This window comes from Mus pahari, chromosome 15, assembly GCF_900095145.1.
Source record: "Mus pahari chromosome 15, PAHARI_EIJ_v1.1, whole genome shotgun sequence".
Taxonomy (NCBI): Eukaryota; Metazoa; Chordata; class Mammalia; order Rodentia; family Muridae; genus Mus; species Mus pahari.
In genome coordinates, this window is record NC_034604.1 from 27,783,562 (window position 1) to 27,805,650 (window position 22,089).

The 22,089-nt window shown below is 49.0% G+C and overlaps 1 protein-coding gene across 1 annotated transcript in view; it reads right to left on the bottom strand.

Moving 5' to 3' along the window:
* The window catches only part of Gypc (glycophorin C (Gerbich blood group)), a 31,816-nt gene extending 10,475 nt beyond the window's left edge, over positions 1-21,341 (bottom strand). The window contains exon 1 of the mRNA XM_021214822.2: positions 21,089-21,341. Within this exon, the coding sequence (XP_021070481.1) occupies positions 21,089-21,128 (40 nt within the window). The 5' untranslated portion in view covers positions 21,129-21,341. The remainder of the gene's footprint in view (positions 1-21,088) is intronic.
* Between the last annotated feature and the right edge of the window lie 748 nt (positions 21,342-22,089).

The window sequence follows — 22,089 nt, forward strand, 5'->3', positions numbered from 1 at the left end:
ATGATGATTTCCTTAGCCCTGCTAATTCTAGGGGGGATCATTTGCCTGCACATGGATGGGAAGGTGTTCTTTCCTTCCTGGGCAGCAGCAGATCCCATGCTCATAACAAGCAGGTCAGTTGGGTAGGAAGAGCTTGAAAGGAGTTTCGAAGCTTTCACTTGGATTAGTCTCTTGTGTGTGGGTGTGAGCGGCCACGTGGGTGGGTTACAGGCTCTCACTAAAACCTAGGGCTTTCCAGTTAGCTAGGCTGACTGGTATGTGAGCCTCAGGGATCCTCCTGTCTCTACCCCCCCCACACCCCCCCCAGTGCTGGAGTTGCAAGCGTCACAAACTGAACCTTCTGGGCTCTCTACGTGGGCTCTGGGGATCAGACTCAGGTCTTCCAGCTCCCCTTTGCTAACAGTTCCCTCCCTCGTCCTTGGACAGCATCATGATTAGAGGCTGAGCTTCCACAGTCCAAGGCAAACAGCAGAGCTCCAACAGCCAAGGTGAGCAAAAAAGGGGCCAAGGGTTCCGAGGCTTCAGAGTACAGTGTGGCCCCAAAGAGGACCGTCCAGGAGCCAAGCATCCTGGAGGGAAGGAAGGGCAGGGGAGCAGGAAGTGGGTGTCCTTCCTGCTCTTCCTGCAGCGTCCTTTCCTCTTGATCCTGGGAGACTCTGAGAGAGCTTCGGGGCTACAGGATGGGTACGGAGACCCAGAGGAGACCCTCTCTTTGAGGGCTGTGGCCAGGCCTGCAGGAAACCATACTGATAAGGAGCAGGTGGGAGTCATAGACACTGTTCCTGACACAGCAAACTGCTTAGCTCTCCACAGGCTGGAAGTAAATTCCTCAGATAACTGTTTTCCTACGTTGAACTTAACTTTCTTAAACGACTTTAGGAGAAGATTTAGGGTATTGTAGAGGCAAACTTCCAAGGTGGGTGTTCTTTGTGCAGAACCCAGTGCTATTTATTGCTTTGGCTTCTCTGGGCAACACTGCAGTTTGACTCACATGCTAGACTTACAGAGTGCATTTAGATTTAAATATTAGGAACACACTGGCTGGGTAGGGGTAGAGGCAACAATATGCAAAAAAAATAGCACAACACTTTCAAAAAGCCACCTCACAGTTCTTCCAGAGGTCTCCTCAGTGGGCGACACAGGGAGTTTGGAATTTGGTATCAGAGATTTGGGAGTCTTGACTCCCCATCCATCCCGGCTACACACACACACACACACACACACACACACACACACACACACACACACATGTCTACACACAGGGCCTCAGAAACCAGAAGCCTGGACCTGTGCTGTGGGGGATGAGATGGCAATAGGCTCAGGGCCAGTGTTAGCTTATCATCTGAGCCATTTGGGTTTCCTGAGGGTCCACATGTGCTATTTGCCCTTCTCTCCCCCCCCCCCTCCAAATCCTGTCTGCTAGGTATCAGGGCAGGAAAAACACTCATGGGAGTCACCAGTTCATTTCCTCTTTGCATCTGGGATGGAATCAGGAAGCTGCCAGCCCTGTTCCACCCTTGTCATGTCTTTGACTGTGCTTGGGGGAGGATAGGCCGTTTCTCTCCACTGTTCCTGCCCCATGATTCCTTTACGCCCTGTTCCCACCGTCTCCCTAGCTGTTAGAATGTTCTATGAACTTCTCAATCTGTCACCCTCGGCAAGCTCCTGCTCCATCTTCCCCATTCCCTTCCAGGTCTTGTGATTCACATATGCCCAGGTTAATTTATTTATTTTTTTTTAAAGCAAAGAAGCCACAAATACATATATAACCCTTCCTCTTGTCAGCTGAAGCCCCATCACACACGCCAGCTGCCACGTAAGTTGTTTCTTTGATAGAAAGTGATAAATACCAGAGACTAATCAGAGGAAACCCAACACCCATAGACCCAGTGTCAAGTCAGGAATCCACGGGATTCCTGCTGGTTTCTTCAACCGAAGGAAGTATGGCTGAAGTCTGAACCCTGGTAGGTGGGCAGACTGACACAGCTTCCTGCTGCAGTGACCAGTGATGCACCCCTCACCACTTAGCAGGGTCTGTGCTCTTCAGAAGCGGTTTGAGTCCTGTTAACATCTGCCTGGGACGAAGAGTCACTGATGTGTGATCTCCCAACAGGCTGCTGTGATTATTTCTTTATTAAAGGTGAGGAGATTTTGTTTCACCAAACCAAATAACAGAATAAAATCATTTACCCTAGAAAAGTCAGAAACAGGATTGGGTCCATTGTTCAGTCCAGAGTAAAAATTTCTTACCCAGGAGACGGTCTAAAAACAGGACAGATTTTACTTTCTTGCATTCTTTTGATGTATGGATGCCTTCACACGGGATCAAATGTAGTTTTATATTTTATACATTTCAATTTATTTCTTTTGAGTTTGACTTTGGAATTTTAAAAGATGAAACTGGGAGAGAAGAGTGAGAGCGCACGAGTGGCTAAGGCCGTAAGTGTCATGGGTTCATTTTCTTCCGCCTTTCCTTGTCTTATTACTTAGCTCACTGTCACTATCATGTTCAGTGCTATTAACAAGGTTTTGTCCTTTGTCTGCCTGGGTGAGTGATGGACAAGGAAAGATCCTAAAGACAAGGGTATGAGAGCCGAGTCCTCTCGTGTGAGCAGAGTAGATGCTGTGGGAGACAGGGTCTAGGAAAAGGGTGTAATGGTTTAAATAAGACTGGCCCCCATAGACTCATATTGAGTGCTTAGGGAGTGGCATTAGGGGGTGTGGCCCTGTTGGAGGAAATGCCTCACTGGGGGTGGACTTTGACGTTTCAAATGCTCAACTCGGATCCAATGTTCTCTCTTTTCCTCCTGCCTGCCAATCCAGATGTAGAACTCTCGGCTACCTCTCCAGCACCACATCTGCCTGTGTGCCGCTATGCTTCTGACTATAACAGCAAACCTCTGAACCTGTAAGCCAGCCCCAATTAAGTGTTTTCTTTTACGAGATTTGCCACGGCCATGGTGTCTCTTCACAGCAATGGAAACCCTAAGACTGAGATATTCTTTATAAATCCTGGAGAAGGGGCAGCTAAAACTAGGAAGGATCAAGCAAGATGTCAAGTAAGATGGCTTAGTAGGCAAAGGTATTACTGCCAAGGCTGACAACCTGATTTCACCTTCAGGTGAAGTCAAGGTCACAGGAAGGAAAAGGTCAGTGAGGTCAAGGTCACAGGAAGGAGAAGGTCAGAGGTTGCAGCAGGACTGTGGTTAAACGTTAATGAAGGGACTGTCCAAGAGTAGGGAGAGACAAGAGGGTCATGAATAACATTCTATATTTCTGTAAACAGGATTATTAAATCACAATATCACTCCAACTATTAAAAATAAAGGTGTATCACACATTTTCAAATTTACATAAAATACATTATTATATATGGGAGTGTAAGTAAGTGAGAGCACCAAATATAGAAAAAAAGATATTGCTGAGGGTTGTGGGAGGCTAGGCTGAGTGTGTAGCTTAGTGGCAGAGTGTGTGTTTGGCACACTGGCGCCACCACAATAAAAACAAAACAAAAGAGCGTTGTCTAGGTCCCATTCTAGTAAGATTACTTCTAAAACTGCAAGATTCCTGATAAGCTTCATTTAAAAATAAACAAGAGTGCTTTAGTGTAAGTACACCCCCAAATACTGTCTGCGGGACCCACAGATGTTCATCTGAAAACCCTAGAGGGGCAAAGTCAGAGAAACTTGGAAGCTAATGTGAGTGCTCATGCGCTCGTATGAAGGTCCAATGAAAAGTCTAACTGGCCCCCTAGGAGGGGGAAGGCAGCCTAGGGGGCCAGCCAACATGGTTTCTAATCTGACTATACCTTATGTGAAATATCTTGACATCTCTGAAGGAATCTCAATGTCTGGGCATTAAAACAGGGACAGAAGTGCCAGACTCACAAAACCCAATGACACTTCACAACCCCATGATCCCAAAGGGTCCCCATCTGTAATGCCACACTGGCTCCCAAGAGCCTTTCAGTAGCTCTGTTCCACCAAGGCTCCTAGCAATGTCTTATATGTCCTTAAGCATGCTCTGCAGCAAGGCTATGATCAGCTTGACCTACTGTGGGGTGCAGGAAATGAATGAGATTTCCTGGGCCTCGGTCTCCTGTTTCTGAGAACCGCAGCTCTAGGGACAGGTCCAAGGCGGCAGCTGCTGAGTGTCTGGCCCAGGCCCACTTTATCAGCACCAACTGTGCAGTGCAGAGTCCCTGGAGCCCTCTGCAACTGCCTGATAAGAGGCTCAGCTACTGTTTCAGGCTTATCAGAGGCAGACCTGGGCGAAGAGGCCACTTCTATCAGCATATGGAGGGACAGAAAAGGCTCTCTGAAGAAAGTCCTCACACTCACACATACACCCGTGCTAGCTGTCTCTCCCTTCAGCTACCCTCTGTCCCTGGCTGACATATGTGAGCCATTTCCCTTTTCAGGAAGCTATAGATCACTCCATATCCTTTTGTGATAAAGTGACAAGATGCTATGGGCATCTCTACTTAAGAAGTAACTAGGGTTCAGAGCTGCTTGGGATCTGAAGCAGAGCAGAGGCTGGACACAACCCAGGAGGCCAAGCTCTGCAGGTGGTGGAGCCATCTGGGTCTCCTTAACCTCTGTGTGTGTGTGTGTGTGTGTGTGTGTGTGTGTGTGTGTGTGTGTACACGCATGCGCAAATATGCTCAATGAGGATATGTACATAGTGTTTACCATGAAGTTATTTGCCCCTTGATATGAGGTTACCTAAAGTACACTATGATCCAAGGGAAAGATGACACAGACTGTGGTCTCACCATGAGTGACCTACTTGTCTTGTCTGCTTTTCATCACTGCTTGTGGCTCCATCACAGTTACTCTCTGCTTCTCCCACGTGGTACCAAATTTATGAGTACCTGCAGAAGTCATCTTTTCATCCCTATCACAGAGTCATGAAGAGGAAAGGGCTTCTGTGGCTCACATGTTTGGGTTGAGCCTTTGATCCTGTGTCTCGCTGTCCTGTGGCTGTGCTGAGCTGTACAGAGGGCACGCTGTGCCTCTCACATGCCCAGTTCTCTTTTGTTTCTCCCAGATCTTTCTCAAACATCGCCAGCCCATATCTCCTGGCTATACCCTATTAAATGGCACTCTCTTGGGCCAGGAAGATGGCTCAGTTGGTAGAAAGCCTGCCTTCCAAGCATGAGAATCCAAGTCGGATCCTCTGAGCTCCCTTTAAAGAAATGTATGGGGATGTGTCTCTAATCTCAGTGCTTGGGGAGAAAACCCGAGGGCTCCCTGGTCAGGCAGGGAGACTCAGACTGGTGAGAGACCAAACCTAAGGTGGATGCTGCCTGAAGAATGACAACTGAGGTTACCCAAGACCTCCAGAAGCATGTGCGTATGTATGCATGCATACTCCCACATTTGAATCTTCATATATATGAACATGTATGTACATGTATACACATGCAGTCACACAGCCACATAGCCACACACACAGACACACAGACAGACATACACAGACACACACACACATACACACACACACACACACACACTCATCCCTCCTCTTATCTACCTTCCTCATCTCTTCAGAGTGAATGTTTTCCCTAACCCTTAGCACTATCTGATGGATTTAGCCTTCTTCTGCGTGTCTGTCCACTCTCACTAGAACATCAGCTCTTCTTGAGGATGACTGCTGGTCATTCTCATTGTCACATCTTTGGGGCCTGGCACACAGCTGGTGTTCAACATGTAATTCCTTGGCCATAGGCTTACTGGTACTGGTTAAAGAGACAAAAAGGGAAACTGAGGGCAAACCTGAATAAATTACCTGCTTTTTATCCCTAAGCCATCTCTCTGCATGTAACCCACTTGCTGCAGTCTACTGCTTTTAGGTGACTCTAAAATTTATGAGTACGTGTGTATGTATTTAGTGTGTGTCCCAGGCTTGGGGACAGACGCCGCCTCAAAGGAATTAAGGCAGAGAGTGATAGAACACTGTCACTTTGTCTAGCCTACAGAATGCACAGGTGCACACACCTACACACACGTACTTCAGACGTACAAGAACACCTCCGGTGTGTGGGTCAGGGTGGTACTTGTAGATCACGTTCCATGACACATGCAGGGACCACCAATGACTTCATAACCTCCAATGGCCAGTCCCCCACTCCTTCCGCGGCCCCAAAGCTTCACTCCACTCTACCCTTGGGAGTGGGAGTTAGAATTCTGACAGCCCTCCTGTCTCCACACATGGAAAACTCCTTGTGGCACTTGTCACACTGTGCCACAGGCACAACTGAGAAGCCCAGTTCAGGGTCAGGGAGAATCCTGCCTGTGCTTGGGAGATACCATTTTATATGTGGCAGATACAGGTACACTTAACCCCAGAGTCTCAATTTCTAACTCTGAGGACTGTTTCCCAAGTGGGCAGACCTTCAGTAGGACACATGAAGTAAGTCTTGTCTGGCACATCCCATGTGGAAAGTTTGCCCATATTGGGGTGCCACATACCATTTTATGAACATGGGAGAGTGATGGTGGAGCCCCAGCTTTCGGGTCAGGGGGAGCCTGTCTGACACTCCCTATGCCTACTCCATATTTTCTCCTGAACCTGCTCAGGTGAGCTGAGAGGACAATGGCAGAGCCTAGGGTGCCAGTTTTGCACAGGGGCTGGTGGGATGGTCAGGATCAACTGTAAGAAGGCCCTTGGCTGGCAACCGGGGCAGTGAAGATCAGGAATGGGTACAATTGTGCTTTGGGGGACGCGTTAGTTAGCCAGATGTGGCCCAGGAGGCTTTATGCTGCTGCTTATACCCTGACCTTAGCTGCAGAGCTCCTTTCCATAGATACCAGCCCTGGAGTTGGTCTCTTCAGACAGCTGTAAGGGGCTAGGCTGGGTCTGAACTTGGAAGTTATATCCCTCTGTCTGTTTAAGTGAGGAATTAGCAGAATTTTTTTCCCTACAGAGCTGGAGAATAAACAGTTCAGGCTAGGTCAGTCTGTGGCAACAGCTCAGCCGTCACAGTGCAACAGAGCAGCTGTGTTCCAAGAACACTTTACACAAACAGGCAGCAGGCCTAGGAGGATGTCTCAGGCAGTAACAGCTTACCTTGCATACACCAGGACCTGAGGTTAACCCTAGGACCCATGCAAAAATGGGAGCACATGCTTGTAATCTCAGAGCAAAAAAGGGGGGTGTGGGTGGACAGAATCCCAGGGCTCTTTGGCCAGCCAGTCAGCCAACTAATTGGTGAGTGCCAGGTCAAGGAGAGAGCCAGTGAAACCCAAGATTGTTTTCTGGTCTATACATGCATGTGCACACACATGCACCCTCACACAGGAACATGCACACCAATCTGCCCACATACTTACATTTAAAAAGTAATAAAAGAAACAAACAAACAGAATGAAACAGAAGAAACCAGGCAGTGGCTTATTGCTAGGTAGCCTGCTGTATGCAGAGGGGAAACAGCAGAGGGGGGCAGGGAAGCAGCAGCCTGGATACAAAGGGAATGAAGAACATCAGCCAGCTCCAAGGCAATTACATTCTGATAAGAAGGCTCTGTGGTGTTCATGAGCTGGACACGGGGCCTCTCAGGGCATCTGCATGTTTTAAGATCAGCATCAGCTGCACCCGTGACATCCTCAAAGATGCACCTCCCTTCCCTCAGCACTGTCTGTTTTCTCCGTGGGCAACAAGTATCATTTCACTTGAATGTTTAAAAATAGATTGTTTTGAGCTGGCTCGAAAGGATCTGGAATTCTCACGTAGGAAACGACCCAAGGGTAATTGCATGAACAAACATACTTAGCTTATGTGAAAGAACTTTCAATCTTGTGAATGAAAACTCTTTTCCTAAAACTCCTCATTTCCTGCACATGTGAGGGCTGGCATTATGGAGGGACCATTCGGGGAACTGTAGTAAGTTCAGATCATACGTGCCCCCTTCACAGGGAGGTCCTGTGCTCCACCATAGGGCATCACATAACTAACCCACCCAACAAAGAGGAAGATGGGCATTGCCTTGCTTCTTGTGGAAGCCAGACCATTTCTGCACAGTGCAAGGACTTTGTACACCAACCCCTACTTTTCTATTTGGCATCATTCCAATTCAGCCTGACTTAACTCATTCTCCAAGTTATACCTTCAACTAACATAGAATCACACAGATAGTTTCCTTCTTCAAACACAAGGTGATGTGTGTGTGTGTGTGTGTGTGTGTGTGTGAATCTGTGTGTGTACATGCACATGTGTGTAGTTGTGTGCATATGTTAGGGTGTGTGCTCAGGCTAGATTGGATGCTGTTTCTCAGTGTAGTTTAATCTTGTTATCTGAGACAGGATACCCCTGGCCTGGGGCTCTGATCTCAAGAATATAAGACTAGCTGGCTAGCAAGCTCCGTAGAACCACTAGTCTCGAAATCCCCTGCACAATGATTACAAACCTGTACCACCATACTATGGTTTTCTAAGGATTAAACTTCTTCTGGTTGCATAGCAAGTACCTTCCCTACTAATCTATAGCCCCAGCCTAGACACACCTTTTTAATTCAGCTAGGTAAAACTATATTGTGTTAAGTAGAAATTCAGTATAACTTAGCATTAGCTATAGGGCTGATTGAGGCCAGGGTGAGTACACACTTCTTGGAGCTGTTCTTTAATATCCATGTGCCTGTTTAGATATTAACTCAGCCACTAGGAAGACATTAGGCAGTTTGATCCCAAAGCTTGTGCAACAAAATGCCCTTCAACAGAATTGGGCACACTGTATTCCAGTCATGACTTGTACCTGATGCTCTGTGTGTTGGCATCCTATTTACCTTCATTTCTCAGACTGGAGAGCCATGACCAGCTCTCCATAACTCTGCGTATGAGCAAGCACAGGTGTCCACAACATCTATGGATAAACTGCTTCCATCCTAGAATTTCCTATCCAGCTTCTCTTTCAACTTTCCAAGTTTCCTTTATTTTTTTAAATATAAGAATATTATTGAATTAATGTGTGTATGTGTGTGTGTGTGAATGTGTGTTTGTGTGTGTGTGTGTGTGTGTGTGTGTGTGAATGTGTGTTTGTATGTGAGTAAGTGCTCATGTGTGTGTAGGTACCTGAAGAAGTCTGAAGAAGGCTTCAGATCTTCTGGAGCTGAAGTTATAGGCTGTTAAGGGCCACTTGATGTGGATTTGGGGGTCTGAACACAGATCCTCATGGCTTGCTCGTAACCACTGGGCATTCTCACCAGCCCCATACATTTCCAAATTTTCTTTATGGTATTGACCCGGCATTGACGAGGTTAGGTTAAGAATTTTCTTCATAGGCTGGCCTGTGGTGGCACCTTTTATCCCAACACTAGGGATAGCAGAGACAAGCAGAAGAACTCTGAATTCAAGGCCAGCCTAGTGCACAAATCAAGTTCCAGGACAACTTGAGCTACACAGAGAAACCCTGTCTTGAAAAAGCCAAAATCAGAAACGAACAAAGAAAAAAAAAAAAAAAGAGTTTTCTTCCTGGGATTAATTAGCAAAATGACACACTGTGGTCTGGACAGAGGTGGACAATGAATGACGATGAGAACCTTTTACAACTTCCCACGGTAGAAATCAGTCATCTAAACGGCTCTGTTGAGATCCAAGCCATGGCATCTTCATGGAGAGCAAAGCAAACAGTGGCTGACCGCTCTGGCTCTGAGATCCACTGGGTCACACTGCCGTCGCACGATAGACATCACAGGGGTCCCAAGGTGGTGTGCATCTCAGCTTCTCACTTCCTACTCAGCTGGCTCACGTGGAGAGTCTGTCTTTCATTTTTTTGTACTTCAACAAAGTCATTTTTTTTTTTTTAGACTTGTTACCGTTGGTGCTAGCATATTAACTAAAACTCAAAATAATTGCAATGGAGATTTGAGGTAATACCGTCATTTTTGTGAGTGTGACTTAGGGAGGGGACCTCAAGTGGGAAGCCATTTCTTTCGAAATTGCAGTGACGCGTGGCAAGGATTCCAGCTCTGTTAGATGGGCCTGAACTAGGTGAGGCTGTGCCAGGTGTTCCTATGTGATGCAGACCTCCCGGGTTCTCTCGTGTTCTTAGGTCTTGACTTCCTAACCAGGTTCCAGTCAACAGTATCCATGTGCCCCCTACATCTCCTACAGTTCTCACTCAGACAGGACTTGCTGGATTAAAGCCACTGCTCACAGCCTGGGAGATGCTTTTGTAAGTAAAGTGCTTGCTGAGTTTGAATCCCCAGCACACACATAAAACCAGGTGTGGTAACATGTCTGTAATCTCAGCACTCCTACAATGAGAGGAAAGGTAGAGATGGAAGAATTCCCAGAAGCTTGGGAACAGCTAGCCTGGCATGCACTGTGATGAAAACCAAGGGACCTTAATTCTAATGAGGTAGACAGTGAGGACTGGTACCCAAGACTGTCCTGTGTCTTACACAGCACACTTTCACACGCATTCACACATATACGGAGCATCACACGTAGCAGCTCTGGGGTGGAGGTAATCCCAGAACTCACAGAGGGCATTGTTCTCTCCTGACAGCAACTCTAGCAGGCATCTGCCCACTGCTTCCCCTTTGGGGAACAGGGGGTGGACTCACGGATAGGACCCACACAACTACCAACTGCCATTGTATATCTGTCCACAGACAGCATTAACAGCTGCTGTCACAGATGGGAAGCCAATGTGGGTGAGGCAATGCAGGCACCGGAGGTAGGCCGAAGGTTTGAGGCATTTTGTACTGTGACTGGTAGCCCGGGTCTCTTGTCTCAGCTACCTGGTGGGTTGAGACAGAAGTCTCAAGTTCAAGTCCTGCCTGGATGACTTGCTGACACCTTGTCTTAAAATTTAAAAGAGGTAAAAGAAGGCAGTGGGTCCAGCCTCGCCTCACATGCACAAGATCACAGTGACATGAAAAGGGAAAGTCTCAGGAGATATCCGGGCTGGTGATGTGCTTGCCCCCAACATGAGGTCTGGGATTGGTTCCTAGGACCCACATAAAAAGCCAGTTGTGGTGGTGCACATGTATGATCCCAGTGCTGGATGCAGCATATGGGCATCTCCAGGGATCGCAGCAAGCTAGACTAGCCAAATCACTGAATCTAAGTACAATGAGAAACAGTCTCAAAAAGTAAAGTGCGAAGTAACCGAGGAGAACAGAAAACTTACCTCTGGCCTCCACGTGCACATGCGTATGCACACATGCCCCGACACACGAAGACATAAACACACGTAGGCCACACAAAGAAAGGAAAGAAAGATGATGAAGAAGTAAAGGCCTTTCCTTCTGGGGATGTCGGAATGACCTTGGGTCTTACTGGGGTCAAGCAGAAGGCCCCAGTCTGGCAGGGGAAGTTCTGGGGAAGAGGAGACACATCTGGCACCAAGGCTGGAGTGCTGATGATCCTCGGGAGTGGGGGTGGGGGACAGGGGTTAGGAGGTGGAGAAGATGGCCTTTGAACCCCAGCACCACTGTTATAGCCTGGAATTAACAGCATCTACATAGAGGACATTGTGGTTGGATGGAAGGCTGCATGTGTGTCCCTGAGTTGGACGGTGTGGGCCTTTGCCATGTGCCACTCGCTGCCTTCCTTCAGATGCCTGGGCTAAGGCCCTGGCTTTGGGCTCTCCCCATCTCTGACTGTGGTGATTAAAATGTGAACATCCCCCATAGGCTTATGTGTTTGACAACTCTTGATCCCTCACTGGTGCTGTTTTAGAAGGTTATGAACCCTTGAAAGAACTGGGTCACTCAAGGACTGCTTTGTGGGTTATAGCTCCTCCCCACTTCCTGTTTGTGCTCTGCTTCCAGACTAGAGTAACAAGGTTACTAGTCTCTTGCCTCTATACCTTCTCAACCACGACAGATTAAATCACCTTGAACTGTGAGCCAAAATAAATTCTTCCTTCCTTACGTGTCAGGAATAGCAACTGGGACCGTAACTAACGCACTAGACTACACACCAAATACGAGTGATCAGTGTAAACCCTAGACCAGCAGTTCTTGACCCATTGGTCATGACTTCTTGGGGGGGTCACATATCAGATATCCTGCATATCAGATATTTACATCATGATTCATAACAGTAGCAACAAATACAGCTATAAAGTAGTGATGAAATTATTTTGTGGTTGGGGTTACTAGAACATGACTAACTGTATAAGGTTGTAGCATTAAGAAGGCTGAGAACCACTGCCCTGGACTCTCCATCAGGATGCCCTGCTAGTTCTTTCTGCCTAACTCCCTCTTAACCACCTTTAGTTGCTGCTTGTGTGTCTCCTGAGTATTTCCAAGCCACTGCCTTCCCTAAAGAACATCCTCTTACACACCATCTTCCACCTACTGACCTACCATTCTTAGGTCAATACCATTGTTTCTGGAATAATGAGCCACAAGTCTCGAACATTTAAATGAAGAGTAACCCGATTTCATGGTTTAACAAGCCAAGGAAGGACTCATGAGATGGCTTTGTGGGTAAAAGTGCTTGTAGTATTAGCCTGATGAAGAAAGGTTAGGTCAGCAGAACCCACCAAAAGACAGATGTGGCTCACACCTGTAATTTCACACAGTGAAAGAGGAGGCAGAGTGGCCGCTGCCCTGGAGGCCTGTGGACCAGCCAGCCAGGAATACACAGCACAGCAGAAATAAGAAACCCTCATGCCTCAATGTGGAAGGACAGAACCAACTCTTGAGAGTGGTCCCCCGTCCTCCAAATGTTGTCCCCTGACCTCTGCATGTATGCTGTAGCATAACCTCCCCTCCATTCATCAATAACGAACAAAATCTTTACAAAAGAATAAAGAGAAAGAGGTAGGTATACAGGCAGGCAGGCAGAGACACTGAGAGACAGACAGACAGACAGAAAGACAGACAGGCAGCTAGGTGAGGTGCGGGATGGTAGCCCAGCCTTTGGACCACGGTGCCTACCACGGAGACGCAATTCTTTGCTATTGCAGATGCCTTTTTTCTGACAAGTGTTATACTTTATAGCTGCAAAGACAAGGGCGCTGCTTGTCTTAAAGGGTCGTTTCCTTCCTTCTGGTTTTGTGGTCCTTTAGCAGTAAGTACTGTGAACTCTGATTCCTCTGTCCTGGGGTGGGCGGGATGTGGCTGAACCCCTCCTGCACTCTCAGCGAAGTGGGTGAGGACACAGGAAAGGAGAAGGAGAGGCCAGGCAGGGCTGTCTGCAAAGTCCCCTGTCACCTCGCTGGCTTCAGTGCCATGGCAGGCAAAAGGGAGATAAAAATACCTCCCCTGGGGCTGCTCAGGGGTGAAATGAGATAACTTGTGCTGCACACAGGCGGTGTCTCCTCTCTGCTTTGAGTCATGCAGTCCGTCACGGGAAGAGAGGGAGGGGCAAGTGCCAAGAGAGGGACAGAGGAGAGAGACCGTGAAACTGACAAGGGAAAGGGGGAACTTTCAGGCATCCCTGAGATTCATTTTCCTAAAATGAGAGGTTCTTCAGAAATGGGAGGAAGGAGTGCCATTTGAAGAACATCGCACCCCGCCCCCAGGGGCAGGATCCAATAAAGCATCCGGGGGCCTGGCTCCCCTCAGGGCTTCTCTGGAGCCTGCTGTGTGGGCAGCAAGAGGAGGAGAGGGGAGAGAATGGAGAGGATGGGGGAGGTAGGATGGGGGAGGGGAAGGGAAGGTGTGATTCCTCAGGAAAGGGAGGAGGAGGGGGAGAAGAGAAAGAAAAGGAGGCATTCTTCAGGAAGAGGAAAAATAGTTACTCCTAAAAGGAGAAGGAGGAGGAAGAAGAAAGGGAAGAAGTAGGAAGAAGAGGAGGCAGGGGGGGGGAAGAGGGGGGAGGAGGAGGAAGAGGCCTGCCTCTTGACAGAAAGAAGTCAAAGCCTGGGCCCCAGCTGTGGACTGCTTAGAGCACAGCACAGAGGAAAAAGAAGCAAAGGGCCTGAGGTCAGGAGCAGGCTGGGCCTTTACTGGCACAGTCTAAGAGACACCCTGAACACTAGAGGGCTGGCTAAGAGGCAGAGCCAAAGGTTGCTCACCATCCACCATGGGCCACGAACTGGTGAAGTTCTCCTACGGAATAACAGTTTCTCCCCCCAGGGCTGACTGATGTAAACATGAAGGAGCAGGCTGGGAGTCGGCCCTTCTGGCTTAGAGGGAGGGCTGTGCTGTGCTGTGCTGTGCTATGCTGTGCTGTGCTGTGCTGTGCTGTACTGTGTGCTGTGTGCTCTGTGCTCTGTGCTGTGCTGTGCTGTGTGCTGTGCTGTGCTGATTGTGCTGTGTGCTGTGCTGTGCTGAGCTGAGCTGTGCTGTGTGCTGTGCTGTGCTGTGCTGTGCTGTGCTGTGCTGTGCTGTGGGCTGTGTTGTGCTGTGTGCTGTGCTGTGCTGTGCTTTGCTGTGTGCTATGCGGTGCTGTTCTGCTGTGCTGTACTGTGCTTTGTGCTGTGTGCTATGCTGTGCTGTACTGTGTGCTGTGCTGTGTGCTGTATGCTGAGCTGTGCGCTGTACTGTGCTGTGTGCTGTATGCTGAGCTGTAGGCTGTACTGTGCTGTGTGCTGTATGCTGTGTGCTGTGCTGTGCTGTGCTGCTGTGCTGTACTGTGCTCTGTGCTGTGCTGTGTGCTATGTGCTGTGCTGTACTGTGTGCTGTGTGCTGTGCTGTGCTGCTGTACTGTGCTCTGTGCTGTGCTGTGTGCTATGTGCTGTGCTGTACTGTGTGCTGTGCTGTGCTGCTGTGCTGCTGTGCTGCTGTGCTGTGCTGTGCTGTGCTGTGCTGTGTGCTGTGTGCTGTGCTGAACTGTGTGGCTGCTCTCCTGTCTCAGAGGGATCACTGTGCCATGCTATGGGAGGGGAGGACACTGTGATGAGGTCCTCTCTGCCCACTCTGCAGGACCTGATAGTCTGTACTCTTCCGTTAAAAAGCAAGTTTTCAGTAAACTGACATACAGTGGAACCACCGGGAGGCAAGGATGGAGCTGGGTGCTGGGGAGAGAGTAGGCACTCATTCAGAACAGTCATGAGCTTGCATCTGGCATCACTGCATGAGAAATGTGTGTGTGTGTGTGTGTGTGTGTGTGTGTGTCTGTGTGTGTGTCTGTGTGTGTGTGTGTCTGTCTGTCTGTCTGTCTGTCTGTCTGTGTACCAGTACACATGTGCACACATGCACATGGAGGCCACAAGTTTGCTTTAAGTACTATCCCTAGGGTGCCATCCACTCTGTTTTTTTAAAACAGGGATTCTCATTGGTCTAGAACTTTCCAGGAGGCGAGGCTGGCTGGCCAGAGAGCCCCAAGGCGTATATCTGTCTCCGCCTTGCCAGTGTAAGCCACCACGTGCTGCTGTTTACTTTTCTTATTTTACATGAATTCTGGAGAATCCAACTTTGGCTTCTGTGCTTCCAGGGCAAGGGTTTAACTGACTAAGTTTATCGCCCCAGCTCAGGAAAAAGCTTAATCTACCAGGAGATATTCTATACTCAGAATATCCTTCACTTAGAGATTGTCAGCATCCCCTTAACTGGATAAAGACTAGCTATAACATTCTGGGACTCAACACACATGACAGTGTGGCCCCCTTGTTAATACACAACAAAAACAGCAGTAGTAGTCAAGAAATAAGTACCGAGTCCTCTGCATTCAGGTCCTTGTGGGCCAGCCAGGGTTACAGAAAGAGGCCTAGCAACTTGCCCAAGGTCAATGCTGGTTCATAAGGGGTCCAGACTCCAAATCCCACTCACTAACTACTACAGGCAGCCTCTACACCACTAGCACATTGATCAAATCTATTTGTGCTACATGGTGTTTGAAACAGGACAGAAGAGAGCTTGGGAGATGGCCCAGTCCCCTGCCTCAAGCATGGGGACCTCAGTTTGACTGTCTCGACCCAGCACTAGGGAGGCAGGGTTAGGAAGATTCTGTGGTCAGGTAGTCTAGACAAATTTCTGAGCTCTGGGTCAACGAGGAGAAGGTTCACTATGTAAAGCGTTTAACCACACAACCGTGAGTTTGGATCCCAAGAAGCTGTGTTAAAACTGTAAACATTGGAAGTAGACGTGTAGGCATCTGAGCTATAGGGAGAGAGGGAGGCAGGGACAGGAGGATTCATGGAAGCACTTGGGCCAGCAAGAAAAATTCTGTCTCAAAAATGATTGGACCAACACCCCACATTGTCTTCTGGCCTCCACATAGACACCATGGCACTCATGGCATCTGTATACACACACACACACACACACACACACACAGTCACACACACAGTCACACACAGAGAGGGAGAGACAGTGACACACAGAGACAGAGACACACAGAGAGATATGGATGGGAGGTAAGGGTGTAGGCTATGAAGGCAATAGAAAGAGCAAGGGTCTCAGGGTTAGAGGTCAAAGGGACAGCAGGCCCTTTCTCAAGCTCGGGGCTCCCTGTGACATGGAAGCAGCTATGCACAGGGCTTTCTAGCAGCTGCTGGGAGGTCCTGTCCAATCCCCACCTACCTCCAGATGGAATCCAGTGCCTTGGGCTGGGTTCTAGCCAGCAGGCGGGAAAGAGGCCATTGTCTCGTTCTACCATGGCTAAAGGACCGTACAAAAACCCTTGTTTTAGAAGAATGCACAAAAATTAAAATTTATAAACCTGAGGGCAGCAGCCAGCACTCCCCCAGAAGGTCAGGTTATATATGGAATCAAAAGGAAACACCAGGCCAAGCTGAGAGGTGGTGGGGGAGGGGGAGACAGGCCTGCAATTCGGCTGCTGTGTGCTTCCCATGCCTTGTCTTCGGTGTGGTCTCTGCTTGTTTCAATGTTTTATTTACTGGCTTTTCAGTATATGTCAAGTTCCAGCCTGGGAGCTCTAGGGGTGACTTCTCAAAGACACCTGAAGGGGCTTTTGGCCTTAATGTGACGCTAACTTTGAGTATTAATGTGGTCCTATATAATCACCACCTGTTTCTGAAGGGCTCAGAATGGCTCAGTTGTCAATTCTTTGTGCCAGGCCCTAAGCAGGAAACAGTGCCCAGGGGACGATGTGGACACAGAGCCACTCAGGAGGTCAAATTCCCGAGAAGGGGCAGAAGCAGGACCCACTGGGACAGTAAAATATCTCCTGTGTAGGGTATAGGTCTGTTTAGTGGATGGCTTCCAAGGCTGGGGGCTTTTTTTTTTGAGTTGGACTACACAAACAAGTCCTTGATGACAAGCAGATGTGTTCAGGGGAGGGTGTCCTGACATCTAGGAGCTGGATACAGGTTGTTCGGGAGGGTGAGGCTGGAAAGACAGACAGCATGGGCAGGTGTGTGAGGGCCATCGGGGAAGATGCAAGCAGAGCGAGACAGCTCTGACCACAGGAAAGGGAGCGGTAGTGTCAGGAGGTGGGCATGGATCATGGTGGGAATGCGGGCCTGACTGGAGAACTGGAACGCCTGGCAGCTGTCACCCCGGGCTCCGTTCTGACTACTCAGACACCATTCGTGCAGCGAGCAGAACACTGTGCCTTGCCTGTGCTCGCTGGCCACAGGCCTTTTTAGGCACCGACACCCACTCAGTGGATCTCAGATATCTGCAGGGTCTGACGACTTGGTTTTGTACTTAGGAGGTTGGAAGCCTGAGCCACGAAGTCCTCCCTGACCCTCCAGTCCTTCTTCTGCCAAATAACCATTACTTCAAGCATGGTGGGGCGACCCAGGCAAGGTCCACACCAGGGCTTGGTCTAAAAGCACTAATACTGTCGTCACACTGTGAACTAACAGCCACCTGCTTGCAGAGAGGACCCACATCTGCAAGCCATTTTGCTTTCTTCAATGCCAGCACTGCTAGGCATGGCTCCAGGTCACTTCTGTTCCCCGGGTGAATACTGTGACATTGGAGTTGGTTGCTCTTCCTACCAGCAGAGGCGGAAAGCTGAGACACTGAGATATTGTGATTCCTCCCAAAGCCAGTGAACGCCCAGGTCTGACACCCCATGTGGACAGATAGAGAGATGGAGGAACAGGGCTCTGGCAGGCACTTCCCACCAAAAGTAATAGCATGTCTTATCAGAGCCGTAAAACGTGCTTAGACTCTCTTCTAGATAGAGAGGCGTATTCTGAAGTGACCACGTTTCCTACCCATCGGTTTAGCTGAGATGGCGAGACGGAGCAAGAATGTGGTGATTTTCAAGTCTCGTAAGTGGCCGTGGACATTAGAAACTGGTGTAGGACTGGAGACTCAGTTCCTAAACTACCTGCTACGCAAGAGAGAACCTGGATTTGATGTCCAGGACCCACGAGAAGAGGCTGGGAGTGGTAGCGAATATTGAAACCCCGGCCCTGGGGAAATGGAGATAGAGAAGAAGGTCCCTGGTGCTCCCTGGGAGGTTGGTCAGTCTGCTGAGTGAGTTCTCACGACTTAGTGAGTTCCAGGACAGCTACAGGCCCTGTCAGAAGCACAAGGGGAGCAGCACACCTGAGAAATGACAGCAGAGGCAATCAGGTGGTTTGCTTGCATGCCTGCATAAACAGGTGCATCGCCATACGCATGAATAAACATGTACACACACACACACACACGCATGCACACACACATACACATGCATGTGCACACACGCACACACACATGCACACACACACACATACACATGCACTCACACACAGGCGCACACACACACACACACATACACATGCACACACACACACGCACACACGCACACACGCGCACACACACACACACACTGGCATGATCTTTAGGAGGACAGTTTCTGAGTAGTTAACATTTTAAACACATAAAATATTTGTCTCATAGATTAAACCATGGGATAGGGCATTTTATCCTGAAAACTTATAATCACATATAGGTCACATTCCACTTACGAAGATGGCCGCACCAGCCACCCAGAGATAACCGAACCTCTCCCCGCTCACCGTGGAAGCAGTTACCCACATCCACTGCACACACACAACGCCTCTTACCCATAGTTCCCTGCTTTCCAGAGTGTTTTGCAAGCCACTAAAATACTTGCCCAACCAAGGGTACCCTGGGAAAGGTCCAATTCGCTTACCGTGCCAGTCCCATGAGACTCGAAATGTCCCTAATATCTAGAGGGATTGCACAAGGCTTGAGATGTAATTTCACTTGGCACGTCTCATCACCCTCTCTGCCTCTGCCAGCAACAGCCAATTCTATATAAAGCTGTCAAACCTGGCATCTCTGCACTGAGCCGTGACCCCTTCCGACCAAGGGCAAGGCACAAACGGCCTGTGCATAACTTGCTGGTAATAATAGTGACCATCAGGCCTAGCAGAATCCCTAAACCCTGCTAGGTCAGAGCAGAGCTGACACAGGGAGGTCGATTCTCTCTGCTCCGAGGCTCTCAGTAACTGTGGCTTCATCGAGGCTCTCAGTAACTGTGGCTTCATGGTGGAGACAGGATATAGATACATCCTGTCTGAGTTAGCAGCAAGAAACAGGATCCCAGGGGTCTCCTATAGCAGGGGCCTTGCCACTAATCCAATGGGGGAAAGTAATTTGGTAAACTACTTAAGTAAAGGTTATAACCCTACAGCCGCAGCAGAAAGGGGTTTGTCCCTATTAGCCAAGCAAGGCCTGAAACGGAAATCTCAGAGAACTGTTTGGGGGACTCAGGTGACCCTCATCAGACCCGAGTGTTTGCAGCCTCGACTTCCACCGTGCCAGAGATGAAATGAATATAGCAGTCCTGACTTCCTGTTCCTTAACCCAGGTCCTACGCATGTGTTCACACGTGTTCCTGTGCATCCACACACAGTGAGGTAAATCTGTTCACACAGGTATATCAGTGCGCCCACGCACAGGAACTTGAGTCAGATACACACGGAAAGAAATGCTCGCGAACCCTGCAATCCACACTCTCTGGTAAAGTTCACCTCGGGGTGGTAGACATTTGTAAACACCATGGACGTTTCAGCCTCAACTCTCAAGGGTTTATTGATATGCATCTCAATCTCTCACAACCCAATGAGAATATTCCATGAAGAATCTTCCTTTGTGGATGCTGAAGCTGGAGCTAAGAGCTGTTGGCGAGGTGACCCCAATACACGCAACATACAGGATAGCATGTCCTGGTGACGCACATGGGGCACATGGTTGCCGACCACACAAACCTCAATGTTAGGTACCTATCCACAAGACAGGGGTCCCAAGAGGCCTCCACCACCTATATTTACAGGACTTAACCAAAGAGGGGTGGCAGACTGGGGTATGTAGTTCAGTTGGTAGCGGGCTTGCCTCACATGCATGGAGCCCTGAGTCCCCTCGGTAATATGAGTGGTGCCACATCCACCTAATCACAATACCTTGGAGGTGGGGGGGTAGAAGGATCAGAAATTTAAAGTCATCTTTGATGACATGGTATTGACATGGCCTGGTCCAGTCTACAAACTAGTCTAACTAGTTGTAAATACAACTCTGTCTCAAAAAGAAAATTAAAATTAACATTTGAAAAAAGGTTTCTATTATTTTATAACCGTGTGTTAGAGAACAGCATGTAGATAGAATCTTGAGGAATTCCTCTCTGAGGTGAGGAGCAAAATAGATCAACAGTGGTGTTCTTTTAAAAACAACATTTTGGATTGCAAAAGCCCCAAAGTCGAGGAGAGCAGGGCGGGCAGGCAGGCGGGCCGGGGAGGCCCATCAGAGTTTCCTACATCCGGAGACTCTCGCTGCTCCAGTCACCCAAGAAGTTAAAGCCTTTAAAAAGACAATCTTGTTTGTTTGTTTGTTGTTTCATACTCCCAAAGAGTCAAGGACAGCGACAGCGGATGCGGCAGGGTCTGCGCCTGTCCCGCGCCTGTCCCGGGGGCCAGTGGGCCGGAAAGAACTGTTGGGGAGTTTCTTGGAGTTTGCTTGATGTTGGCCCGGGCTCCCTGGTGCGAAGTTGACCCTGACCGCTTGACTTGACTTGCGAGGGGTGGGGGTGGGGTGGGCGCCTGGTTGCTGAAGGCTTGGCCTCTCCCTCCCTCGGGTCCCGGACCCTTCCCAAACCCCACACAAAGAAACAGCGCGCCATCGCGGGGCTGGTGGCCTCTCTGGACCGGGAGACATATATCGGACCAGGGTGCCGGGCCTGTCCCCGGGGTTCCGACCCCGCACGCTCTGTGCGCCACAGTAGGACCTGCGTCTGGCCAGGATAGGGACATCCCCGGTACTCACCAAGACGCTCGGGAGGCGGCGTGCTGACCGGGCTGCTCATTGCCACGCGGCGGCGGGGAGAACGCAGTGGGGAGCACTGTGGTGGGGGGATGGGGGCAGGAAAGGGTCACCAACTTCTGGACCGTGAACCGGGCTTCTCCGTTGCACCTGGGGCTCCCACTCCGCGCGGCCAGCAGAAGGGAGGGGCTCCGCTCCAAGATAGGCACACTTCAACTATTTTTTTCTACAACTTGGCCATGAGGTTTCCACCCATTTTTTTTTTTTTAAACACACACCCGCCCGCCCACTTCCGAACGTTTTCTCTGCGCTCTAACTTTCTGCTCACAGTTCTCCCTGTTTCTGTTTCCATCTGCCACTATCAGATAGAGGGCTTGCGGTTAGAACCTCCCCACCGTGAGATCACTGGAAAAGTCCCACAGGAGACCCGGGTGGCCTGGCTGGGCACTGTCCAAATAGGGGCACAAAGTCCTTTCAAGCCTGGTGTGGATGCTGTAGAAAACAGAATTAATCTAAACATCTAAACATTTCTTTTTTAAATTTTTCCTCTTAATTAGCATTAATTGTATGTATTTACAGGGTATGACACAATATTTCAGGACATGTATAGGCTGTATATTAATGATGTCGATTAGCAATCCTACTTTTAGAGACATCCAGCTCAGTGTGTGTGTGTGTGTGTGTGTGTGTGTGTGTGTGTGTGTGTGTTAGTACCCAATCTCGCTCTCTTTTCCTCTTTTTCACTGGTCATTAATGATTGCTACTGGGCTTTCCTACTTTGAGATGACATTTTAGATTCAACAAAGCAGATAATGTTTGTATTTATTTCTCTGTCTAGCTTAATTCACAAAATGCCCCTCACCCCCGCCCTTTCTATGGCACCTGACAGGGTTGCTACCTTGTATCATTATCTAAATAGTGCTGTCACCTTGCAAGCATGAGGACTGGGGTTCAATCCTAGTGTGTGATTTACTTTTCTCGTTGCTGTGATAAAAGAGGATTAT